This window comes from Ahaetulla prasina, chromosome 4 (assembly GCF_028640845.1).
Source record: "Ahaetulla prasina isolate Xishuangbanna chromosome 4, ASM2864084v1, whole genome shotgun sequence".
Classification (NCBI taxonomy): domain Eukaryota; kingdom Metazoa; phylum Chordata; class Lepidosauria; order Squamata; family Colubridae; genus Ahaetulla; species Ahaetulla prasina.
Genome location: NC_080542.1, coordinates 99005995 through 99028179, shown reverse-complemented (window position 1 = coordinate 99028179; position 22185 = coordinate 99005995). Strand labels below are relative to the sequence as shown.

General features: G+C 39.2%; 1 protein-coding gene across 1 annotated transcript in view; it reads left to right on the top strand.

The window, feature by feature from the left end:
• Window positions 1-22185, top strand: part of KCNH8 (potassium voltage-gated channel subfamily H member 8) — a 397775-nt gene that overhangs the window by 276369 nt on the left and 99221 nt on the right. Inside the window, exons 7-8 of the mRNA XM_058182729.1 lie at window positions 8511-8744; window positions 20268-20399. Coding sequence (XP_058038712.1) covers window positions 8511-8744; window positions 20268-20399 — 366 coding nt within the window. The remainder of the gene's footprint in view (window positions 1-8510; window positions 8745-20267; window positions 20400-22185) is intronic.

Sequence of the window (22185 nt, the reverse complement as noted above, 5' to 3'; positions counted from 1 at the left end):
TCCCCATGTGAAGATAACTAAATTGATTGAATGTGGCCAGTGCAGAAGAATGAAGATTAGATTCTCTTAATTTCTTTGATAAGAATCTAGCAAACTTGTCTACTTTGCTTGAAGTGGAAATTATGTATCAGTCAAAGTGTTAGAATAAGATATAACAATTTCTTCATTTTGAGCCTAAAAAAAATATACATTAACCAAGCCATTTTTTCTTTATATGCCTTTTGTGGATGTTTTTTTTAAAAAAATCTTGATCTTTGTGCTTAAAAGAACCCCATTGGCAAAGTGGTTAGAATGCAGTACTGCAGGCTAATGAACTACTCACTCCAGTTCGATTCTAAGCAGTCAAGTTTGACTCAGCCTCCCTCCTTTGGAGGTTGGTAAATTGGGACCCAGATTGTTGGGGATAATATGCTGACTCTATAAAATAGCTTAGAGAGGGCTGGAAAGTACTATGAAGCGGTATATAAGTCTAAGTGCTATTGCTATTATTGATGTTAATTATTTTACATATTAAAAGATTTCCTCTTTGTTAAATATGTGCATGCTACATAGCAAACAATGATTTATAAGTGTCCATGTAGCATAAAAATCTACCATGTTTCCACGAAAATAAGACCCTGTCTTATATTTTTTGAACCCTGAAATAAGCACTTGACCTTATTGCCGTGCGCTCAAAAGCCCAATTGGGCTTATTATCAGGGGATGTCTTATCTTAGAGGAAACAGGTTTCAGAATACATTATAAGGGCCAGAAAACTATTTCAATAGTATGTAAATTTAGCAGTTTTAGAGATCAGTGAGGTATACATATCCTAGAGGATTTATGCAGACATTCTCTAAGGAGTTTTCTTTCTGTGCATGCCCAAGATGGTGCCGCGTTCTTGCTAATGGAGAATGGGGCGGCGATCCTCCCCAGCCGGCCTTGGTCAGGGGGACCTTTTTTGACATCTTTGGTCCCTGGCCAGCTGGGGGAATGACTTTTCAGCCAGGGTGAGTACGGCCGGCTTTGGACGGCTTTGAACGAGGCTGGCAATGAGCGGCGGTCTCCAGCGGTCTGGTTGGCGGCCTGGTCGGCCTGGTCAGCCTGGTCAGCTTGGTCGGGCGGCCGGGTGGATGGTGCCGGCGGTGGCAGCGGCATCGACGAGGAGATGGCGGTGGTGGCTGCGGCGGCAGCGGGGCTGCATCCCTTATGGTGGCGGTGCCGCATTGGTCTTCGTCATTGGCAGCGCCGGCACCAGCGGCGGGGGTGTCTTCCTTCCAAGCCAATCCAGATGATTGGCTTGGTCGGGTGAATGACATCGACGGCGGTACCGCCGGCGGCGGCAGTGGGGAGTAGTAGCAGCGGCAGCGGTGGCCATGGGGGGTTGTTATCCCCAATGGCAGCGGCGTTGCTTTTAGCCGCTGCTGGTCCTCGGTTGATGGTTGCAACAATGGCGGCAACGAGACCACTTTCGCGGAGCCCACGGATTTCTTGGGCTCCCCCCCACGGACCACCCATGGACCACCTATGGACCACCCATGGAGCCCCACAGTGCCTCAGGTTGTTTCCATCGGCGGTGTGTTTGCATCTGCGATTTTCCGAGGCAACAGTGGTGGTGTTGGTGATGGCTGTGGCTGTGGCTGTGGCTGTGGCTGTGGTGAACGGCTGGATTGGGTGGCGGCTGCAACTGCAGCGGCGATGTCTATTGGGTGGTGGCGACATCTATTGGGTGGCAGCACCGTTTATGCAGCGGTGGCAGCAATGGCGACGGCGATGACGTTTTCCCTTTTTTGGGGCCCTCTTGGAGGCCGAGCAGTTGTGGCTCGGCAACTGAGGGGGGCGACACTGTTGATGGATTGACTAGACGCCAACGAACAGTGCTGCATTGGTAACATCATTTTACACCCGAGAAAATACACCATTTTATTTCCATCAATGCGTTCCTAGCCAGAGATCTGACGGTTATCATCTGGCGGACCGGCTGGGATGGGACTATCTGCCATTCTCTGTAATGCACATGTACTCGGCAGCGGATCTCCTTGGTCTGAGAGATTCCCCCCTCTCGCAGATTTGGCCCTCCACGCTATCGAGGGCTTACCTTGATGACGGATTTTGGAATCCCGAGAGGTGGCATGAGGCAAAGAAAAAACTCAGGGGCTTTTTAAAATTGCATTTTAATGGGTTTTTAAGGGGAGAGAGGGTGAAGATGGGTTTGGGGGAAGCCCACCAGGGGTAGGGATAGGGATTCGGATACGGCCAGATCCTGTGAGGGCTCGCGGCGTTGACATTATAGGTTCGGGGGCGAGAGTGGAGGCGAGTGCTCAATTCCATGAGAGCCATTCCATCAGCATGGTAATTGGGAGGGGCAGATATGGCGGAAGCGGGAGACCATATCATGTTTGGAGAATGCGAAAGCATTATTTGCGAATGATCTCGCACTCCGGTCCCTCTGACTTTTCTCGTTCCCCGGGTGGTTGGGATCCTCAGAGCCTGGACCTTCGGCTGATGTTGTGTAATGCCAGGTCCGATGTGAATAAAGCCCCCCTTATTTACAATCACATACGAGAGGGGGGTACGGACCTGCTGGGCATCTCGGAGACCTGGTTGGGCACGGAAGGGGGAGTGCCCCTGGTTGAAATTTGCCCAACAGGTTTCCGCGCATTTCATCAGCCGAGGGCCCAGGGTAGGAGTGGAGGGGTGGCGGTTATTATTAACGAGGGTCTGCGACCGAGGAAGGTCACTGTACCACTGATAGCTGGATGTGAGTCCCTCTTTGTGAAGTGGGGTCAGGGGATACAGGTGGGTTTGCTGATTATGTACCTGGCTCCCTGCGGCGTGACAGCAGCACTGCCTGAACTGCTGGAGGTGATAGCCAAGTTGGTGATTGATACCCCCAGACTTATGGTTATGGGGGATTTCAACCTGCCATTGCTTGGTGAAGCACCTGCTGCAGCTCGGGAGTTCATGGCTTCCATGATGGCCTTGGATCTGACCCAGTTAGTTGATGGTCCCACTCACACTGGGGGAAACACTCTGGATTTAATCTTTGTCTGTGGACAGTGGCTGAATGATCTAGAATTAAGGGATTTAGTTACTAAACCCCTGTCATGGTCGGATCATTCGCTCCTTCGGTTGGACGTTCGAACCGCCACCCACATCGCAGGGAGATGGAACTGATGTGTTGGTTCCGTCCCACCCGGAGAGGTTTCTGATGGAGCTTGGCCCATTTCCTGAGGACCTAGCTCACGACCCAGCTGAAGAACTCATCGACGCCTGGGAAAGGGCGGCGGTGGGCCTTGGACCGCATCATGCCTTTGCGGCCTCTGACCCGGTTCCGATCTCAACTGGCTCCTTGGTATTCCGAGGAGCTGAGAGAGATGAAGCACCGGAAAAGATGCCTAGAGAGTGGTTGGAGGGGCAGCCGTTCTGAATCTGATCGAACACTAGTAAAGTCTCATATTCAGACCTACCTAGTGGCGATAAGAGCAGCGAAACGTGAGTATTTTTCCGCTCTTATTGCATCGGCAGATAATTGCCCAGCAGCCTTGTTTAGGGTGACCCACTCCCTTCTTACCCAGGGCGCTAGGGAGGACCCCTTGCAAGGTCATGCTGAGGATTTTGGACAATATCTGCACGATAAAATCGCTCAGATCCGGGATGGGTTGGACACAGATTTGGTAGATTCGGACGGGATGATGGAAGTGGATCTTGAGGCTGTCATCTGGGAGGAGTTTGATACTATGGCTCCCGAGGACATGGACAGGATACTGAGGAGGCTGAATGCAACCACATGTTTATTGGACCCGTGTCCTTCATGGTTGGTACTGGCCGCACAGGAGGTTACACGAGGCTGGCTTCAGGGAATTGTTAACGCTTCTTTGAGGGAGGGTGTCTTCCCTACCGCCTTGAAAGAGGCGGTGGTAAGACCCCTCCTCAAGAAGCCCTCCCTGGATCCAGCTGTTTTATTGAATTATCGTCCGGTCTCCAACCTTTGTTTTGTGGCAAAGGTTGTCGAAAGTGTGGTAGCGCATCAGCTCCCTCTGTACCTGGATGAAACTGTCTATCTGGACCTGTTCCAGTCCGGTTTCCGGCCTGGGTACAGCAGAGAGACAGCATTGGTCGCGTTGGTGGATGATCTTTGGAGGACCCGGGACAGGGGTTGTTCCTCTGCCCTGGTCCTATTAGATCTCTCAGCGGCTTTGATACCATTGACCATGGTATCTTGCTGCGACGGCTGGTGGGGTTAGGAGTGGGGGGCACCATTTTTCAGTGGTTCTCCTCCTTCCTCTCTGACCGGTCACAGATGGTGTTGGCAGGGGGACAGAGATCAACCACGAGGCGCCTCTTATGTGGGGTGCCACAGGGGTCGGTTCTCTTGCCTCTCCTGTTCAACATCTATATGAAGCCGCTGGGTGAGATCATTCGTGGTTTTGGGGTGCGGTGTCACCTGCACGGTGATGATACAGAGCTGTACATTTCCACCCCTAACCACCCCAACGAAGCCATTGAAGTGATGTCCCGGTGTCTGGAGCCATGCGGGTTTGGATGGGGAAAAACAGGCTCCGACTCAACCCTGCCAAGACCGAGTGGCTGTGGATGCCGGCATCCTGGTATAATCAGCTGATGTCATCGCTGACTGTGGGGGACGAGTCAGTGGCCCCCACAGAAAGGATCTGAAATCTGGGCGTCCTTCTGGATGCACGGCTGTCATTGGAAGAGCATATGACGGCTGTCACCAGAGGAGCTTTTTATCAGGTTCGCCTGATACGCCAGTTGCGTCCCTTCTTAGACCGGGATTCCCTATGCACAGTCACTCACGCCCTCGTCACTTCCCGCCTGGACTACTGCAATGCTCTCTACATGGGGCTCCCCTTGAAGAGCACCCGGAGGCTCCAACTGCTTCAGAATGTGGCCGCGCAGGTGATAGAGGGAGTGACTCGTGGCTCCCATATAACACTTCTCCTGCGCAGGCTGCACTGGCTTCCGGTCGTCTTCCGGGTGCAATTCAAGGTGTTGGTTATCACCTTTAAAGCACTCCATGGCATAGGACTGGGTTATTTACAGACCGCCTGCTGCTACCAGTGGCCTCCCATCGACCAGTGCGCTTCCATAGGGACGGTCTCCTCAGGGTGCCGTCGGCCAGACAATGTTGGCTGGCGACCCCCAGGGGGAGGGCCTTCTCTGTGGGGGCTCTAACCCTCTGGAACGAGCTACCACCAGGGATCTGCCAACTCCCTGATCTCCGGACCTTTCGATGCAAGCTGAAAACGTTTCTGTTCCATCGCGCAGGATTGGCCTAATGGTTTTTAAATGGGATTTTTATTGGATTTTTATAGTTTCCAGCCAAATTTGAATCTTTGTCTTTTAAATTGGTTTTAATTTTTATATCAGTTGTTTTATTCTGGCTGTAAACCGCCCTGAGTCCTTTGGGAGCAGGGCGGTATAAAAATTAAAATAATAAAATAAAAATAAAAATAAAATTCTAGATCTACATTAATAAAACTTGGCAAGTTTTTATCCCATTCCTGCATTCTTTTGGCATTTTTATGCTATAAAAGATGTTGAAATCCTTTTATAATTAATTAGCATGACATAAAATCCCTTTTAATCTATTCAGTGTTCCTTTGTGCTTCATGTAATTCATACTGAATTAACTGAAAGAATAAGAAGAAATCCAGGAATAAATTAATTTGAAAGTTACAGATGATTTTTAGATAACATTATCATTATAATACAGAGTCTCAGTCATTCATTTATACAGTAAGCATACGATTTTAATTCTTGTACTAATATAGAATCTGATTTTGTTTTGACAGCAGAAGCAGTATGTAAAAAGCCATCTAACTGATAATAATAGTCATTTTCCATTTAGGAAAGCAAAGAAGTTGTTAGCGGAGTCAAACAATGACTTGAATTACATAGCTTGTGGACGCATATTCAGCAAATGAAACCTGTTTAAACATTATGAATAATTCTAGAAAGAGCTTTTGTATATGTATTGTCAGAATCAAGAAGGGGAGCAGTAGTTTGGCTTTAAAGGGATAATAAATGTATATACTTGTAAGGACCCTGTAGCACAATGTAAAAATAATCTGAGTTTATACAGCCAATCAGTAAAAGAGTTTGCATCATAAATTATATACTGAATTTTAGAATAGAAATATTCCATAATAATAATAATTTTGAAAATGTTAAAATAAAAAATGCTTAAAAATAAACTGGAACAATCTGAAATTTTAGAATGGGGAAAGAATTTTTCAGCATGATCCCTCTGAACATTTGGTTTCAATTAGAATCAATGTATGTTTGCTGTATGTATGTCCTGTGTATGTAGTCCTGTGTCACACAGTGAAGTAGATATCCATCGTTTCCATGCAAAGTAGGAATATTCTCATCCTTTGATTGCTTTATTATAAATTGGTATAGAGAAATATTACTGGCTAAATTACTGAATGGTAGTAGTTTGTATTTTAATTTCCAAGGATCAGAAATAAAGATGGGAGAGAAAACAAATGTCGTCTACCATGTTTACAAAGTACTATTCTGCTGATTTGATAGCAGGTCACTGATTTTTGGGAAATTTACTTTTTCTGAAAAAAAAAATCTGATTACATACAGCTTTTAGAATGACTGAAGTGATGAAAAGAAAAGCTTTGGGGATTATTTGAACCAGAAATTTGAAGATTTGAATCAAAGGTCTGATATTTGAGAAAAGAAAGACAGTTGAAAAGTCTTATGTTTAATTCTATAAAACAAGAATGGCACAACATTAAAGCCCTGTTAAAAAAATAAAAATTAACAGATATGAAAAATCTTTTAAAAGCCAGAAAACATTTTTAGGATGAAATTAACTGTTCATGTGGTTTTTGTCAAATAAACAATTCATATATTATAAATATCTATTTCACTGTAAGATCAATTTTCATGGCAGAAAGGGGTCAACGTTCCCTTTTTCTAGCTATGTTTGTTTATTGGGAAAATTTGGGAGGGGGAATTAAAAACTTTCGAGTATAAATGCAAGACAATATACAACTTTCTTCTGTGAAGATTATTCAATTTGAGAACTAGTTAAGATCCTACTGACTGTGCAGTAGGCATGTACATGATCATGGCATGTAGACAACAAGGAATGTTGCCTTCAGTTATCTTTCCTGCCCAGATTGGTTTTGTAACAACTCAGTAAGTAGCAAGCAACATTAAATTATTGACATTACTGGGATAGATTACTACTTTATTTGGTAAAGTAACAGACTTTGTATGGGGGCTGGCTTTGAATGCTACTTAGGAACTGTAGTTTCTAATTGCCGTAGAGTCCAACTGGTGAGTGAGAACCAACCCAATCTTGTGACAGCTATACCAAAGAACAGTAGATAAGTTTTGATAAGTCCAAGTAGAATTCAAATTGATTTTTATACTCCCTACATCAGGGCCACCTTCTTCAATATATAACCTGAAAATATTAGATGCCCTCCAGAAACAGGACGGTGTTCTGGTTTTCTTACTAGCAGTTCCCACTTAAAGGAGGAGCCTTCCCCAAGGGTCCATTTGGTAATACCATAAACACATTAAGAAAGACTTTACCAAAGGGTTTTTGGAAGTTAGTTTTCCTTTTACTTTCAGTTGGTTATTTGTATTTTATTTTATTTTTTTTCTATTGTTTATAGTTTTTAATTGCATTTTCTAGTTTTAATGCATTCATAAAAATTAAAATTAGTAGTATGGAAAGTGTTCTTAGATGCAGAAAAAAAAATGTGATTGGTTCAGCAGAGGCATCTGAAAGAATTCTTGCCTAAATAGCATTTCTACTTCTCTTCTTACCTGGATTAATAGTAATAAGCCACATCCTTTCCATGACTGAAAATGGACTTGTCTCTTCCTCTGCCGGGTTGTCTCAGTGATTGTTTTCTTTTATTTTTAATTTGATGAAGAATATTTTTTAAGAAATTTATTGTATCTTATAAAATAACAAAACCTTGCTTTCTATATATATGTGATCTATTCAAATATCCATTAAGATCATTCAAAACATTAATATCTTAGCAGATACTTCTGGATTTCTATATTACTCAGTTGTGAACAATAGCAATAGCACTTAGACTTAAATACCGCTTCACAGTGCTTTTCAGCTCTCTCTAAGAGGTTTAGAGAGTCAGCCTATTGCCCCCAACAATCTGGGTCCTCATTTTACCAACCTCGGAAGGATGGAAGACTCATTCAATCTTGAGTTAGTGAGACCCAAACTGCCAAACTACTGGCAGCCGGTGATCAGCAGAAGTAGCCTGCAGTACTGCATTCTAACCACTGCGCCAACATGGCTCTAACAAGTGTTTGAAGAACACTGTGCCTTTTTCAACCAAAACCTTTAAGATGTTTTGACCTGAACTTCTCATTCCTAATCATGAAATATTCTGCCTGATACTGTTGGGTTTTGTGGTTTACAGTATCTGGAGAACATCATCTGGGGAAAGTATGCTGGTCATGGAATAAGCAGATCACATTTATAAATATTGTACTTTTGTCTTTTTTTACAGATAGTAATTTCATTCTTGCCAATGCTCAAGTGGCTAAAGGATTTCCCATAGTTTATTGTTCCGATGGCTTCTGTGAGCTTTCTGGATTTGCACGAACTGAAGTCATGCAGAAGAGCTGCAGCTGTAAATTTTTATATGGTGCTGAAACAAATGAGCAAATGATTCTCCAAATTGAAAAGTCATTGGAAGAAAAAATAGAATTCAAAGGAGAGATCATGTTTTATAAAAAGAACAGTGAGTATTATTTTATTAAATAGTGTTTAATGGGTAGGAATTTAAGAGAAAAATGGTGCTGGCATTAAATCATGTTTTGAAAATAATTAGCTATTCCATTAGGTTAGAGCTAAGATAAAATCAAGATATCATCATATAAATACATTGGTATACTCTGATATACATTATTCATATGTAGCTTGTTTGAGAAATAAATAACATTAAAATTAAAGTTATAAATTCATTTTACTAGCACTGTTCTTACTTGGCCATGAAAATATAAGATAGATAAGAAAAATGTCTATCATCACTATACTTGGCTCTAGTGATGATCCTTTACATATAGTACTATATATCATTTACCAAAGAGACTTAAATGTATTTAATGGATTATTGTAGAAGAGTTCAAAATGTTGGAACATAGTAATAAATAATGTGAAACTTTTTTTTCTTTTTATTTTAAATCTTGAACTGGTGCAAGGTTAACTTCTATAATTGACAGCTTTGACATGCTTTTGGTGATTGTGAGCCTTTGCTGAATAATAATAACTCTACTCTTCTAGCCAATAAGTTATTAGGAAATGTAATAAGCCTAGAAGATAGTATATATAAATAAATGTATATTATGGTATGCATTTTTGTATAATACAGTATATCCAAAAATATAATTTAGCATGTTTTTATGACTTTTTTAACCTAGTAGGATAGACTCTTGGTTTGAATTTAATCTTTTGCCAGTTGCTTTAAATCAACTAACTTTTCTGGTAAAATAATACTAGTCTGGAAGTTATATTTCAGTCTATCTAAAGTCTGTCAGATTAGGGAAGATTGTATAATACAAACAGGTATCTGTTTGACAAAATCGCTCAGCTTCGGGACGGTTTGGACCAAAATTGGGTAGTTTCAGGCGAGATGACGGAGGTTAGTCTTGTTGAGACCATCTGGGAGGAGTTTGATCCTGTGGCTCCCGAGGACCTGGACAGGTTACTGGGGCAGCTGAATGCCACCACATGTTTATTGGACCCTTGTCCCTCCTGGTTGGTGCTGGCCACCCGGGAGGTTACACGAGGCTGGCTCCAGAGGATTGTCAATGCTTCTTTGAGGGAGGGTGTTGTTCCCACCGCCTTGAAAGAGGCAGTGGTGAGGCCCCTCCTCAAGAAGCCCTCCCTGGACCCAGCTGTTTTGGGCAACTACCGTCCAGTCTCCAACCTTCGCTTTGTGGCGAAGGTTGTTGAGAGTGTGGTGGCACACCAGGTACCTGGATGAATCTGTCTATCTAGACCCGTTCCAGTCTGGCTTCCGACCCGGTACAGCACGGAGACAGCTTTGGTCGCATTGGTGGATGACCTCTGGAGGGCCTGGGATAGGGGTTATTCCTCTGCCCTGGTTCTCCTAGATCTCTCAGCGGCTTTTGATACCATCGACCATGGTATCCTGCTGCGGCGGTTGGGGGGATTAGGAGTGGGAGGCACCGTGTTTCGGTGGTTCTCATCCTATCTCTCCAACCGATTGCAGACGGTGTTGGCAGGGGGGCAGAGATCGACCTTGAGGCGCCTCCTTTGTGGGGTGCCACAGGGGTCGGTTCTCTCACCTCTCCTGTTCAAAATCTACATGAAGCCGCTGGGTGAGGTCATCAGTGGTTTGGGGTGAGTTATCAACTGTACGCGGATGACACCCAGCTGTACATTTCCACCCTTGACCACCCCAATGTAGCTGTCGAAGTGTTGTCTCGATGTTTGGAGGCCGTACGGGTCTGGTTGGGAAGAAACAGGCTCAAGCTCAACCCCTCCAAGACTGAGTGGCTGTGGATGCCGGCATCCCGGTACAGTCAGCTGCAACCGCAGCTGACTGTTGGGGGCAAATCATTGGCCCCAATGGAGAGGGTGCGCAATCTGGGTGTTCTCCTGGATGGACGGTTGTCTTTTGAAGATCACTTGGCGACCGTCTCCAGGAGAGCTTTTTACCAGGTTCGCCTGGTCCGCCAGTTGCGCCCCTTTCTAGACCGGGATGCCTTATTCATGGTCACTCACGCCCTCATCACTTCTCGCCTGGACTACTGCAATGCTCTCTACATGGGGCTCCCCTTGAGGTGCACCCGGAGACTTCAGTTGGTTCAGAATGCAGCCGTGCGGGTGATAGAGGGAGCCACTCGTGGCTCCCATATAACATCGATCCTGCGCAGGCTGCACTGGCTACCTGTGGTTTTCCGAGTGTACTTCAAGGTGCTGGTTACTTTAAAACGCTCCATGGCATAGGACCGGGATATCTTCGGGACCGCCTTCTGTTACCACATGCCTCCCACCGGCCGGTATGCTCCCATAGAGAGGGTCTTCTCAGGGTGCCGTAAGCCAAACAGTGTAGGCTGGTGACCCCCAGGGGGAGAGCCTTCTCTGTGGGGGCACCTACCCTCTGGAATGAGCTTCCCCCAGGACTTCGACAACTTCCTGACCTCTGGACCTTTCGCCGCGAGCTGAAGACATATCTATTCTTCCGAGCAGGACTGGCTTAAATAGGGGTTTTAAACATGGATTTTATTGGGGTTTATTTTATATTTTGTATTGTATTTTAAATTTAGGCCATATTGAATAAGTTTTTTAAATAATGTTTTTATTGTAATATATTGTATTATTTTATCTGCCTGTTCACCGCCCTGAGTCCTTCGGGAGAAGGGCGGTATAAAAATTAAATAATTATTATTATTATTATTATTATTATTATTATTATTATTATTATTATTATTATTATTATTATTATTATTATTATTACTTAATATGCTTCAGATTCATTTTTTTTAATCTTCCTGAGTCTTTGAGAATATGATCTCCAATTTAATATCAATAGCTTTCATCAATGAGCAGATGAAATATATATAAAATATGCTGGTTAAGGTATAATTTTAAGGTATATCAAAAGAACTTAAAATATCACCTTTCTTAAAACTAAATTAATAGTAGTTCAACTTATATATTGACAATTTCAAAATATACAAATCATACCAATTCATAATAAAATGCATTCATACAAATTTCAGAAGAATAATTCTAGCCTTACCTTTAATATACCTGATAAAGGATAAACTTCACTAACTTCAATAATTTATTATTCTGGTGTATTATTATAAAATACAGCACACATAGACTAATGGTTGGTCAAGCGGGATAATAATAAAAGTGAGGTCAGGCAGGACAGTGTGCAGAATAGGAAAATAATGACAAATATTTTCACACCATGGTTAATCACAAAAATTTAGTACTAGGTCATTTACCATTTTAAATTAATTACTATATTGATAAGAAACCTTTGGTGCTATATGGCTTCAAATACTGTCCTTGAAAATAAAGATGCCAATTCAATATGCATTAGATTCAATTATCCCAAATCATAATCAACAAAACCATCATAATCTTGATTTTGTTGGTAAGCAACACATTTGGAGCACATAGGTTGGGGAGGGCAGAATATAGAAAATAGTGAGCCAGATAAAGCATTTTTCAGATTCAATATGATAAAAATTCACATAAATTCAGATGTGGGCCTAGATTGTTCAGGGCAACATGCAAATAATACTTAAATTGTAAAATACTCAGAGAGTTCTGTAAAGCACAGTTGAGCAGTATATATACGCCTAAATGCTATTATTATATATTTTCTATGTATGTGTAAGGCATGCACAATTATATTCATACAAAATCCCCTGTGATGGCACTGTATTTGTATCTATCTGTTTCTCCTCTGAAACAGAAGGTAATAGCAATAATGCTATTGAAGCACATATTTCTGTGGCCTTGTGTATGGCCAGTTGAATCCTGAATATAGCAGGCGACATTTAAATAGATGCCAATAAGCCTACATATTAATGCGCATAACATGTATGTATATGAGGACATCAGTTATATATATTTAAAAATATGAAGATGTAGGTAGAATTAAAGTGAAGATGTACTTTTAGAAGTTGCCAAGAAAGACTGGTAGAGAATGGATAATAAGAAAAAAAAATAATGTTGGAGTGACTTTTTAAAACATTCTAGAAGTGAGTAGGCTCATTTATACAGATTCTTTTTTCTTGAAAGAGTCAAAACACTAGCTTGGGGAAAACATTGCTTAAAAATCTGGACTGTGAAGTAATATTTCTGCTTTTCAGTAAATTCAGTAAATTCTGACTTTTGAAATCAAGTAAATCAAGGGATCATACTGAAAATAGTAAATGGTGTCATATTATGAGTAGTGGATATTTGAGCAGTCAGAAATTTTGTACTGTTTTGAAATCTTAGGCTTCAAATTTTATGAAGAAACACATCTGGACATCCTGATAATGAAGAATGTAGTTTCAATATTGTTTCTTAGATGTGCATATCAGCTTTGTCTCTGCTAATGTTTTTCAATAAATGTCCACATCCAGAATTCTAATTATTTTTAGCAGCAAAAGTAGAATTACTATACTAAAGTGATATAAAAAACTACATCAATTTAACCCCTGGTTACAATTAAAATCCATTTAATTATACCATTTTTTAACATATTTAATATCTCTATGATGATCTCTTGGCTGTAATATCATTTGATGGAGGATTTTAGAACCAACAAACATGTGACTAAGCAGTCTGTGTTGAACAACGCTCAAAATGATTTATAAAAATAATGTTGCTCTTTAAGGATCTCCAACACAAAACTGGAGATTGTAAAATGAATTCTGAGTGCTTGTTTTTAAGGAGTATTTCCTAAAACTTGTGCCAGAAATATAGTCAGTTTTGAACAAGATTGGATCAAATTAAAAATATGATTACTTTGGCCCAGTTTTTAATAAAAAAGCAAGAGAAATAAATATCTCTACAGTAAAATATTGAAGTAACTTTATAATATATCAGTCCTTCCCTATTTTACATAATTTCATTTGAACAACTTTTTAATTTAAAAGCAATTAGACAACTCTGTGATCCATTGGGTCATCTTTTGAAAGAGAGGTAGTACTGTCTGATGTGGCAAAAATTAACAATAACATTTAGTATTTTTTTATCCCAATGCTGGATGATCCTGTATCAGCATTTCATACAGCATTTCTGTGCCATCTTTCCCATGGACTTTGCTTGTGGGAAACTAGCAGTATCAGAAATCATGTTCATGTCATGATGGGAACATTTGAATGCCACAACCTTGTGAATAAAACTGATCTGAACATCATGGAAATTTCAATTCCACAGAAGAAATGCATCCCAGATTTTTTATGTATTCTTTAAGCTAGCAGATTTTAGGCACTTTGATTCAAAAAATGTTTTGGCTGAGTTAATATGACAATACAAATATACAAATAAATAGAGGTTTTTGCAGTATATAGATAACCATGTCTTACAGATATGTCTTTCATCTACTAGTATAATCTCCATCCATAGGTCAATTTTACAGTGCAAACTGTCCCATTTATAATCAGATATTTTTTCATGCCTCCTTTGTCAGATTCTCTAGCAAAGAACTGGGATTTTTTTTCCTCAGGAATTTTCAGTGATACTGACATTTTTTTACAACAGAGATTGTCTGTACTGTACTTCTGGCTTTCTGACTCCTTTGATAAGCTTGAACCTAGGGCAGATGCAGGAAATGCAGTCCAATTAAATTATTGTGTATTATGCATGCACATATACACACTGCTAGGACAGTTCACTTCCAATACCTTGTATCTATTTCTGCCAATGTATATGAAATGCGGCATTTGTAGACAGCAATGTGTCCTAGATAATTCCCTAGTTGCTTATAAGAATTCCTATTCTTACTTTTAAAAAATATTACTTCATTTTTGAAATGTTTGGCACTTGGTGAATTTTTTTAAAAAGTGAATTAAACTTTGTACTACATTAAACACAATTTGGATCTTATTTTTATTATTGAAAATATTTTTAAAATTACAGTTTTGGAATTCTGCAATTTGCCACTGATTTTCAGTGACAATCTTGTGGGTTAAAAATAGAAGTGTAGATTGTGGGTTCACTGCCTCTACCCTATCCTCACCCAAATTTCATACTGGAAAATTTTCAATATAGTATGATGCAATATCTGTTTATCTCCAATATTCTTCTTTCCTGCCTAGTTCAAGAAAAAAAATCCTTTTTCTCACTTGATATATTTACTTTCATGAATTAGAGAAGAAAGTTTATGTACATGCGTCTTAGATTATTTTTTTTATTTTTAAAGCATTCTTAATATAGAAAATTAACAAAATAAAACAATTCAAAAAATATTTAGATTCCCCTACCAAAAGAAAAAGAAAATTAAGAAATTAACCCAAATCAAGGTAAGAATATAATCCAAGAAAGAAAAGAAAAGATTACATTATGTGTTTTACTTACTCATAGTCATTATTACAAAATATTATTGTAAAATATCACAAAATCTGAGATAGTAGCACACATTGCTGCATCCTTTAATTAATAGAAAATACTTTGTTTTCCAAGAAAGATAGATTACATATTTCCAAAAGCCATTCCCTACCGCCTGGAATAACATCACATGTCTAATTTCTCAATATGATTCTTTTAGTTTACACCCATAATGTCAAATAAACAGTTTATATTCCAAAGCTTTGGTATATAGTTCAACATCATATTAGCATTTGATGGGTATAACCAATTCACAGATATGGAAGATTCTATAGAACTGCAGTCTTTTAATAATCCATAGTCAGGCAAGAAATGGCATAATCCTCATCCTATGGTATTACATATGAAACCAAATGATCTTATCTGCTATACCTAGTAACTTACAATACTTGATTGGCAGGCAGGGGAACAAAGAGACTTAGTTACTATTCTGGATATAAAGTGACAGTAGATAAGATTGTTTTAAAAGAAAGGGGGAATGAGGCCCTGAACAATTCTTCTTTTCTATTCTATGAAAACATCCACAACTTTCCTCAATCTCTAACCTTGATTTTGCCTGTCTAGTCCATGTGAGTAAGGCCAGCTTCTAATTAGAATGCACATTGTGGAGAGAAGCTAAAAAACATGAGTTATTATTTGGAAATAGCAAGTGGCTTTGCAGTGCCAATATTCATAATTAATCCCTAATAGTACCATCTGTACTTGGATGGAAGCTGAAGCACATTCATTATCAATAATTGCACTTAGATCCTGGAATACATTTGTTTTGTAATCCAATTGTTTGTACTTCGGATTGCATTGTGGTTTTTTCTCCTAGAACCTCTTGACTTTTCTTCATTGTGATCACATCTCTGTTTAGTGCTCACAAATTCCCACTGTTATATTGTCTCTTTGACCTCTTCTTCACTATGAGCACCTATATCCCTTAAATCCAGTCCACTGGTAGGAACCTTTGACTTAGTTTGAATCGCCTTGCCTTGCACATTAACTGAGAGTGCTTCTTTAATTTATAGAATAGAATAGAATAGAATTTTTTATTGGCCAAGTGTGATTGGACACACAAGGAATTTGTCTTGGTGCATATGCTCTCAGTGTACATAAAAGAAAAGATATGAATGTTATAAAAGCAGTACACCAAAATTGCAAGCATGACTAATATGAAAACCAGAGGTTTAAAAAAATGAGTATATAATAACATCTGCTTCTGCTATATCTTTTCATAATTAGTGTAAACCACAGAGGAAAAGTCAAGTTGGAGGAATGGCAAAGAATTTAATATAAATGGATTTTCTATCCTCTGCAACATCTTTTATACCAAATTAGATGATTGATCTGTCTGTCTAACAGTATTTTCTTTACTGATTGCAATGATTCTTAAAGGATTGAAACATAGATTTTTCCTTACTTGAAGGTGCCAAAATTTGAACCAGATAATTGGTTCAAAGAGAAATTGGTAGTGCCAAATTTTAAACTAGAGTTTTTCATAATTGGTTTATAGGAAAGAGAACAGTAGCAGAGACAACTTGAGATCTACCAGGTACAGATTTTAAAAACACAGATTGACCATATATGACCTAATCATATCTAGTGGCCCTTGGTTGAAAATAATTCATTTCAATGCTGGTTGAATTCTAATGCAATGGTACCATGATTTTGTATGGTATTAACTTTTCATTATTTATTATATTTTACTTTTGGGATGTACTTAGTCATCAAAATGTTTAAGTGTATTTTGAATCTGAAGATCTTATTGTGTTGAGGTGTGGAAAAAATGTATTCTTGGGAAAACAGCTAGAAGCAGGAAAATAATGCTTAAATACGAATCTAAACTAGAGATGCCTGACAATGATTGTTGACAGTGGCAGTGCCCTTTCTGCTCACAATTGTAGCCAAAGAGGAAATCTTTTAATGTGAGGTTTGTTTGTTTTTTGCATTTATATCCCGCCCTTCTCCGAAGACTCAGGGCGGCTTACACTATGTTAGCAATAGTCTTCATCCATTTGTATATTATATACAAAGTCAACTTATTGCCCCCAACAATCTGGGTCCTCATTTTACCTACCTTATAAAGGATGGAAGGCTGAGTCAACCTTGGGCCTGGTGGGACTTGAACCTACAGTAATTGCAAGCAGCTGTGTTAGTAACAGACTGTCTTAGCAGTCTGAGCCACCAGGGGCTTTTTAAAGCTTTTTAAAGGGAGACAAAATATTTGAAACAATGTCTCATATGCCTACATATCCATAGGATTTCTAATTTTCAAAGACACACAGATTTAAAAAAACAGTTTAATAAATGTATTTTAACAAACATAGATATTTTGAAAGTAAAGATTCACATACAAATTCAATTGTTGTCATAAATATAATTCTTCCAAAATGCAGGTTTTACAATAAAGAATAAGCAGTGAAATGTAAAAGGAGCTTATATAAATAGTATCTATTATATCGCCCCAATCTCCATTATTTTGTGTAAATCTTTTCTAGTTAGTGGCTATCATATTGAGACAGTGTTAGGGAGAGGTCCTTAGGAATGAATTTAATGTGAATGCTTAAGAAATTTGCTTAGGAAAAACCTTGAACGAACTATTCTAGAGTAGAAAAATAGGAATAGACAACTGGAAATGAATATTTATCTATATCCAATAGCCCTTGCTAGTAAATTTTAGACTACAGAATTTGATATAACTTGATTCCAAGATATTTCTGTATTGGAATGGCAGCGGGTACTCTTATATTATTAGGTTACTTTAGAAGACTGTTTCTCTATTTTGGCAATTTTAAGATACCATATTTTTGCACTATAAGACCCACCGGACCATAAGACGCATATTAGCTTTAGAGGAGGAAAATAAGAAAAAAAAAATCTGCCTCTGCCTCCCAGCATCCATCCTGTATTCATCTGGCTAGAGCCTTACAGCAAACAGCCTGGTCAGTTTCAGTACATTATCGCAGCTCCAACACAAGGCTCGTCAGGGCTCTGCTCCATTGCACCCACCACCGGTCAACTGAGCTGAGCTGCCACTGCCACCGCCACCAGGGAATGCAGGAGCCTTCACTGCTAAGCAGCTGATTGGCTGTTGGATCGGCCTCCTGGAATACTCCCGATCAGCTGTTCTAGGTGGCAGGGATTGCTGTCACCACTGATCGCCACTGCCGCCCAACATTGCTGATCATCGCTGTCGCTGTTTGCTGCTGTGGTGTCGCAACTGGTGATCATCTCTGCCATTTGGTGGTGGTGATTGGCAGCAATTGGTGGCAGTGATTGGTGGCTGCCTAGAACAGGTAGTATTCCGGGACGCCAATCCAACCACTGATCAGCTGCTCAGTAGCCAAGGCTCCAGCATTCCCTGGTGGTGAACGGTGGCAGCAGTGACAGGCAGCAGTGACAGCCACTGGTGGTGAACACCACTGCCACACCAACACCCCTCCCCCCACCACAATATATAGGATGCACAGATATTTCCACCCACTTTTTTGGGGGGGGAAAGTGTGTCTTATAGTGCAAAAAATACAGTATATAGTCTTAAATTCCCAGGATTCCCAACTTGCATGAAAAATTCTGGGAATTGAATTTCACATATCTTAAAGAGTTGTGAAACTATCAGCCAGGACAGAAGGAGAGATCAAGGAAATTAGTCCTGAGAGTTTGTTCAGCTGCAAGAGACATAAATCTGACCCAACTCCCACCCCAAGATCTAGGAAAACCTATTTGCTTGTTCTCAGGGGAAGGCAGTCTGGAAAGATTCTTGTAATATAAAACCAATAATGTCAACAAAGAACTCAATAGAGTGGCTCTAGTTTCTTGTGCCAGGATAAAGTTGTCCAAGTTGAAAAAACTGCTTTAAAAAGTAGAGTATATCAAACTCATACTTAGAAATGTTTATTTATTTTCAGTTGCTTGTTCAGTAATAAATAGTATTAGTTTACTAGCCAACCAGCTCAATAACCCTAGTGCTATGGATCTTTTTTTTTAAAAAAAACCAGTAACCTTAAATTACTAAGGAAACAAATTTCTCTAACAATGTCCATGAAACTCAATGAAGCTTTATCCTTGTTGAGCCATTTTGGTTCAACGTCCTTCCTAGACAACAGATTTCACAGCAAAGTACAGATGTGAGTTTCCAGATATTGTGTAAAAGGGTATGTGAGATATGGGGCTGATTTTTCAGAGAAATATGCTAAGGAGAAAATGGTTCATATTGATAGGCCTGGCTCTGGGTTCAAAGGTTGCAATGGCTGGCCCTTGTGCACTAGTTTGTTTTCTTATTCTAATAAGAATAATAAATAAATAAATAGCTTAGTACTGATAGTGAATCTAGTGCACTCAGCATATAATGGCATATTGAATCTTAGCCAAACCTCCTAAAGAGTCTTATATGCATTTTATGTATCTTTGGATTTTGTTTATTGATATGGAAATAAAATTTCACCCCATTTAATACTTGATAAAGAAGAAAATAGTTAAATACATTTCTTTCTCTTCCTGGAAATATCCATGTATCATTTACTTGTTACTGTTAAATAGTATTATTGAAAGTATAAAAACCCATTCCATGTAAATGTTTGCCCATAAATAAAAAATTATTGAGTTAAACAAATGCAATAGTATTTTAAAGAAATATCTTTAAACAATCTTATCATGGTGCCCTAGTGTAATTAACACCAAGTGCAAAAGATATTTATAGCAGTATTTTCAGCATTCGGAAGGGCATTAGATATATTCCAGTGTTAAATTTATTTATTTATTTATTTTTAGCTTCCCTGCATTTAATAGATCAGCTACAAAAAGCTATATTTTGCCTTCTATTTTAAGGAAAATCATGATTAATTCAAATGTAAGATGCTGTAGAGAGTATATGGACTCAGATAAAAGGCTACAAATAGAGATGAGTCTATACAGAGGGAACAAGATAACCCAAATATAAGATCACTTCATAATATTTTTTAAAAGATAAAGTTCAAAATAAAACAATACAAGAATGTTTATCAGATTATTATCACAGTAGATATGTACTGCATTTAAATGAATACTTTAAGAGAAGACAGCATTATTGCATAACAACAAATGAAAGAAATTGATTTTTTTTTAGTTTTAAGCTTTTCAGTTGCATCATATATTTAACCATATATACATATAGAATTATATTATATATATAATGGATTTATTTTTCTTTCAGGGTCTTCATTTTGGTGCCTATTGGATGTTGTCCCAATTAAGAATGAGAAAGGTGATGTTGTTCTGTTTCTATCTTCTTTCAAAGACATAACAGATACAAAAATAAAGATTTCTCTGGAAGAGAAAAAAGATGGTAGGTATGATTTTTAGGACAAAGACAAAGATTTTCAGAGGACAATATGTGTGTGGGGGTGTGTGGGGGTGTTGTTGTATGATTGTGTTCATATGACTATATGTAAACGGGCCATTAATTCATATCATTTGTAATGTCACATGGATCTTTCATTTATATTCTGGTTGAATGAAACCTTATAGCTGAGATAGAGAATAACACACTTTCCAGTTTTACCAAAAGTAAATGAGCACTGAATCAATGCTTTAAAAAAATAATATACAGTATTGAGGAATGCTAGAAGAAATGGTTTGGTACTTTTATTCTCTTTGTATAAATATCATATAGACAAGTCAAAGAAACAGCACTGTTCACAGTTCTTTATAAAGTTTAAGGAACTATGGGATTAGATGGAGGAGGAAATGGGATGACTTTATTTCTAATACACTAAACTTGGATTAGGCTAAGGTGTCTTCCAACAGTGTAACAATGTGATCTATTTCTTAATAAATTCAAATTAGTAATTTGAGTTATGATCATGAATGTGACCAAAATAAGACAATTGGCACTGAGGAATGTGCTTTTGATATTACTTTCATGAAATTGTCTATTTGTTTGTCTCATGTGCTTCATCACTGCTGGGCAGGACAAGAGATGCTGTCAGCAACGTAGTATTGGTCTATTCCCAATTACAATCTTTTACAGTTTTGTCTGAAACTCGGAGAGGATAATGAATCAAGCTAATATGGTACTTCTTATTGCATATTATATAGAGTAGAAGCAGATACCCCTGAATAGCTATTAATTTATGATGAAATAAGAGATGTCCTCATAACATTTTTTTAAAAGAATATACTTTTAAATGACTTTTGCCATTTGCCTCTTTTGCCTATCAGTAGTGAACCTGAGCAGTCTTGTTATGACTAGTTGTCCAGCTGGCTATAGAACAGTAAGAAGTTGAGAGAAACAGTCACCAACTCAGACAACAAGACTCTCACAAAAAGTTTGTGGAGATTGTTAGTCATCCAGGTCATAGTTGTCCCAAAGGTGCCTTTTCAAACAGCAACTAGATTTTGTTTGTTTTCCTTGAACACATTTCACTTCTCATCCAAGCAGATTATTCAGTTCTAACTGAATGGTGGGGAATGAAAGGATTTATATGTACATAGCAGTGGTGGGTTGCCCCCGGTTCAGACCAGTTCTTGCAAACCGGTAGTAAAACCGGGGGAGGCTCCGCTGATGTCATCAGGAAGCGCGTGCGTGATCCTGCTGCGAACCAATAGTAAAGGTAAGTAGGACCCACTCCTGGTACATGGCCTTAACATAGATGGCCTGTTTGATCCCTCTTTCAAACCAACTGATTTGAAAGAGGAGAAAAAGAACATATCTACATTAAGACTGAACTTTCAACAGAGGGAGAGGGATACAACACCTGTCTACAACACAGTCCTTTCAGCAATTCCAAGAAGATTCCATATCCATTTGCATTATTCAGGCAACCCTGAGGGCACAATTAAACTTTCAGGTGGCCTCAACAACTCTCAGAAAGAGTGCTAATAACCAGATAACTGCAAGAAATATAAATTCTTCCATTCTCCACCATCCAGTCAGAAATGAAGAAGCTTCTTGGATGAGAAGTGAAAGTTCTTCAAGCAAAACAAAGAAAGTCCAGTTGCCTTTTGAAAAAGCACCTTTGGGATTCTCACAAAAAGACTTTACATAAGTTACTTATTAATGAAAACTTCAGTTTCTTTCTTGTGAGCTAGCAGATTGCTCTCTTCCCAATGTGCAGGAAGATTTGGTAGTT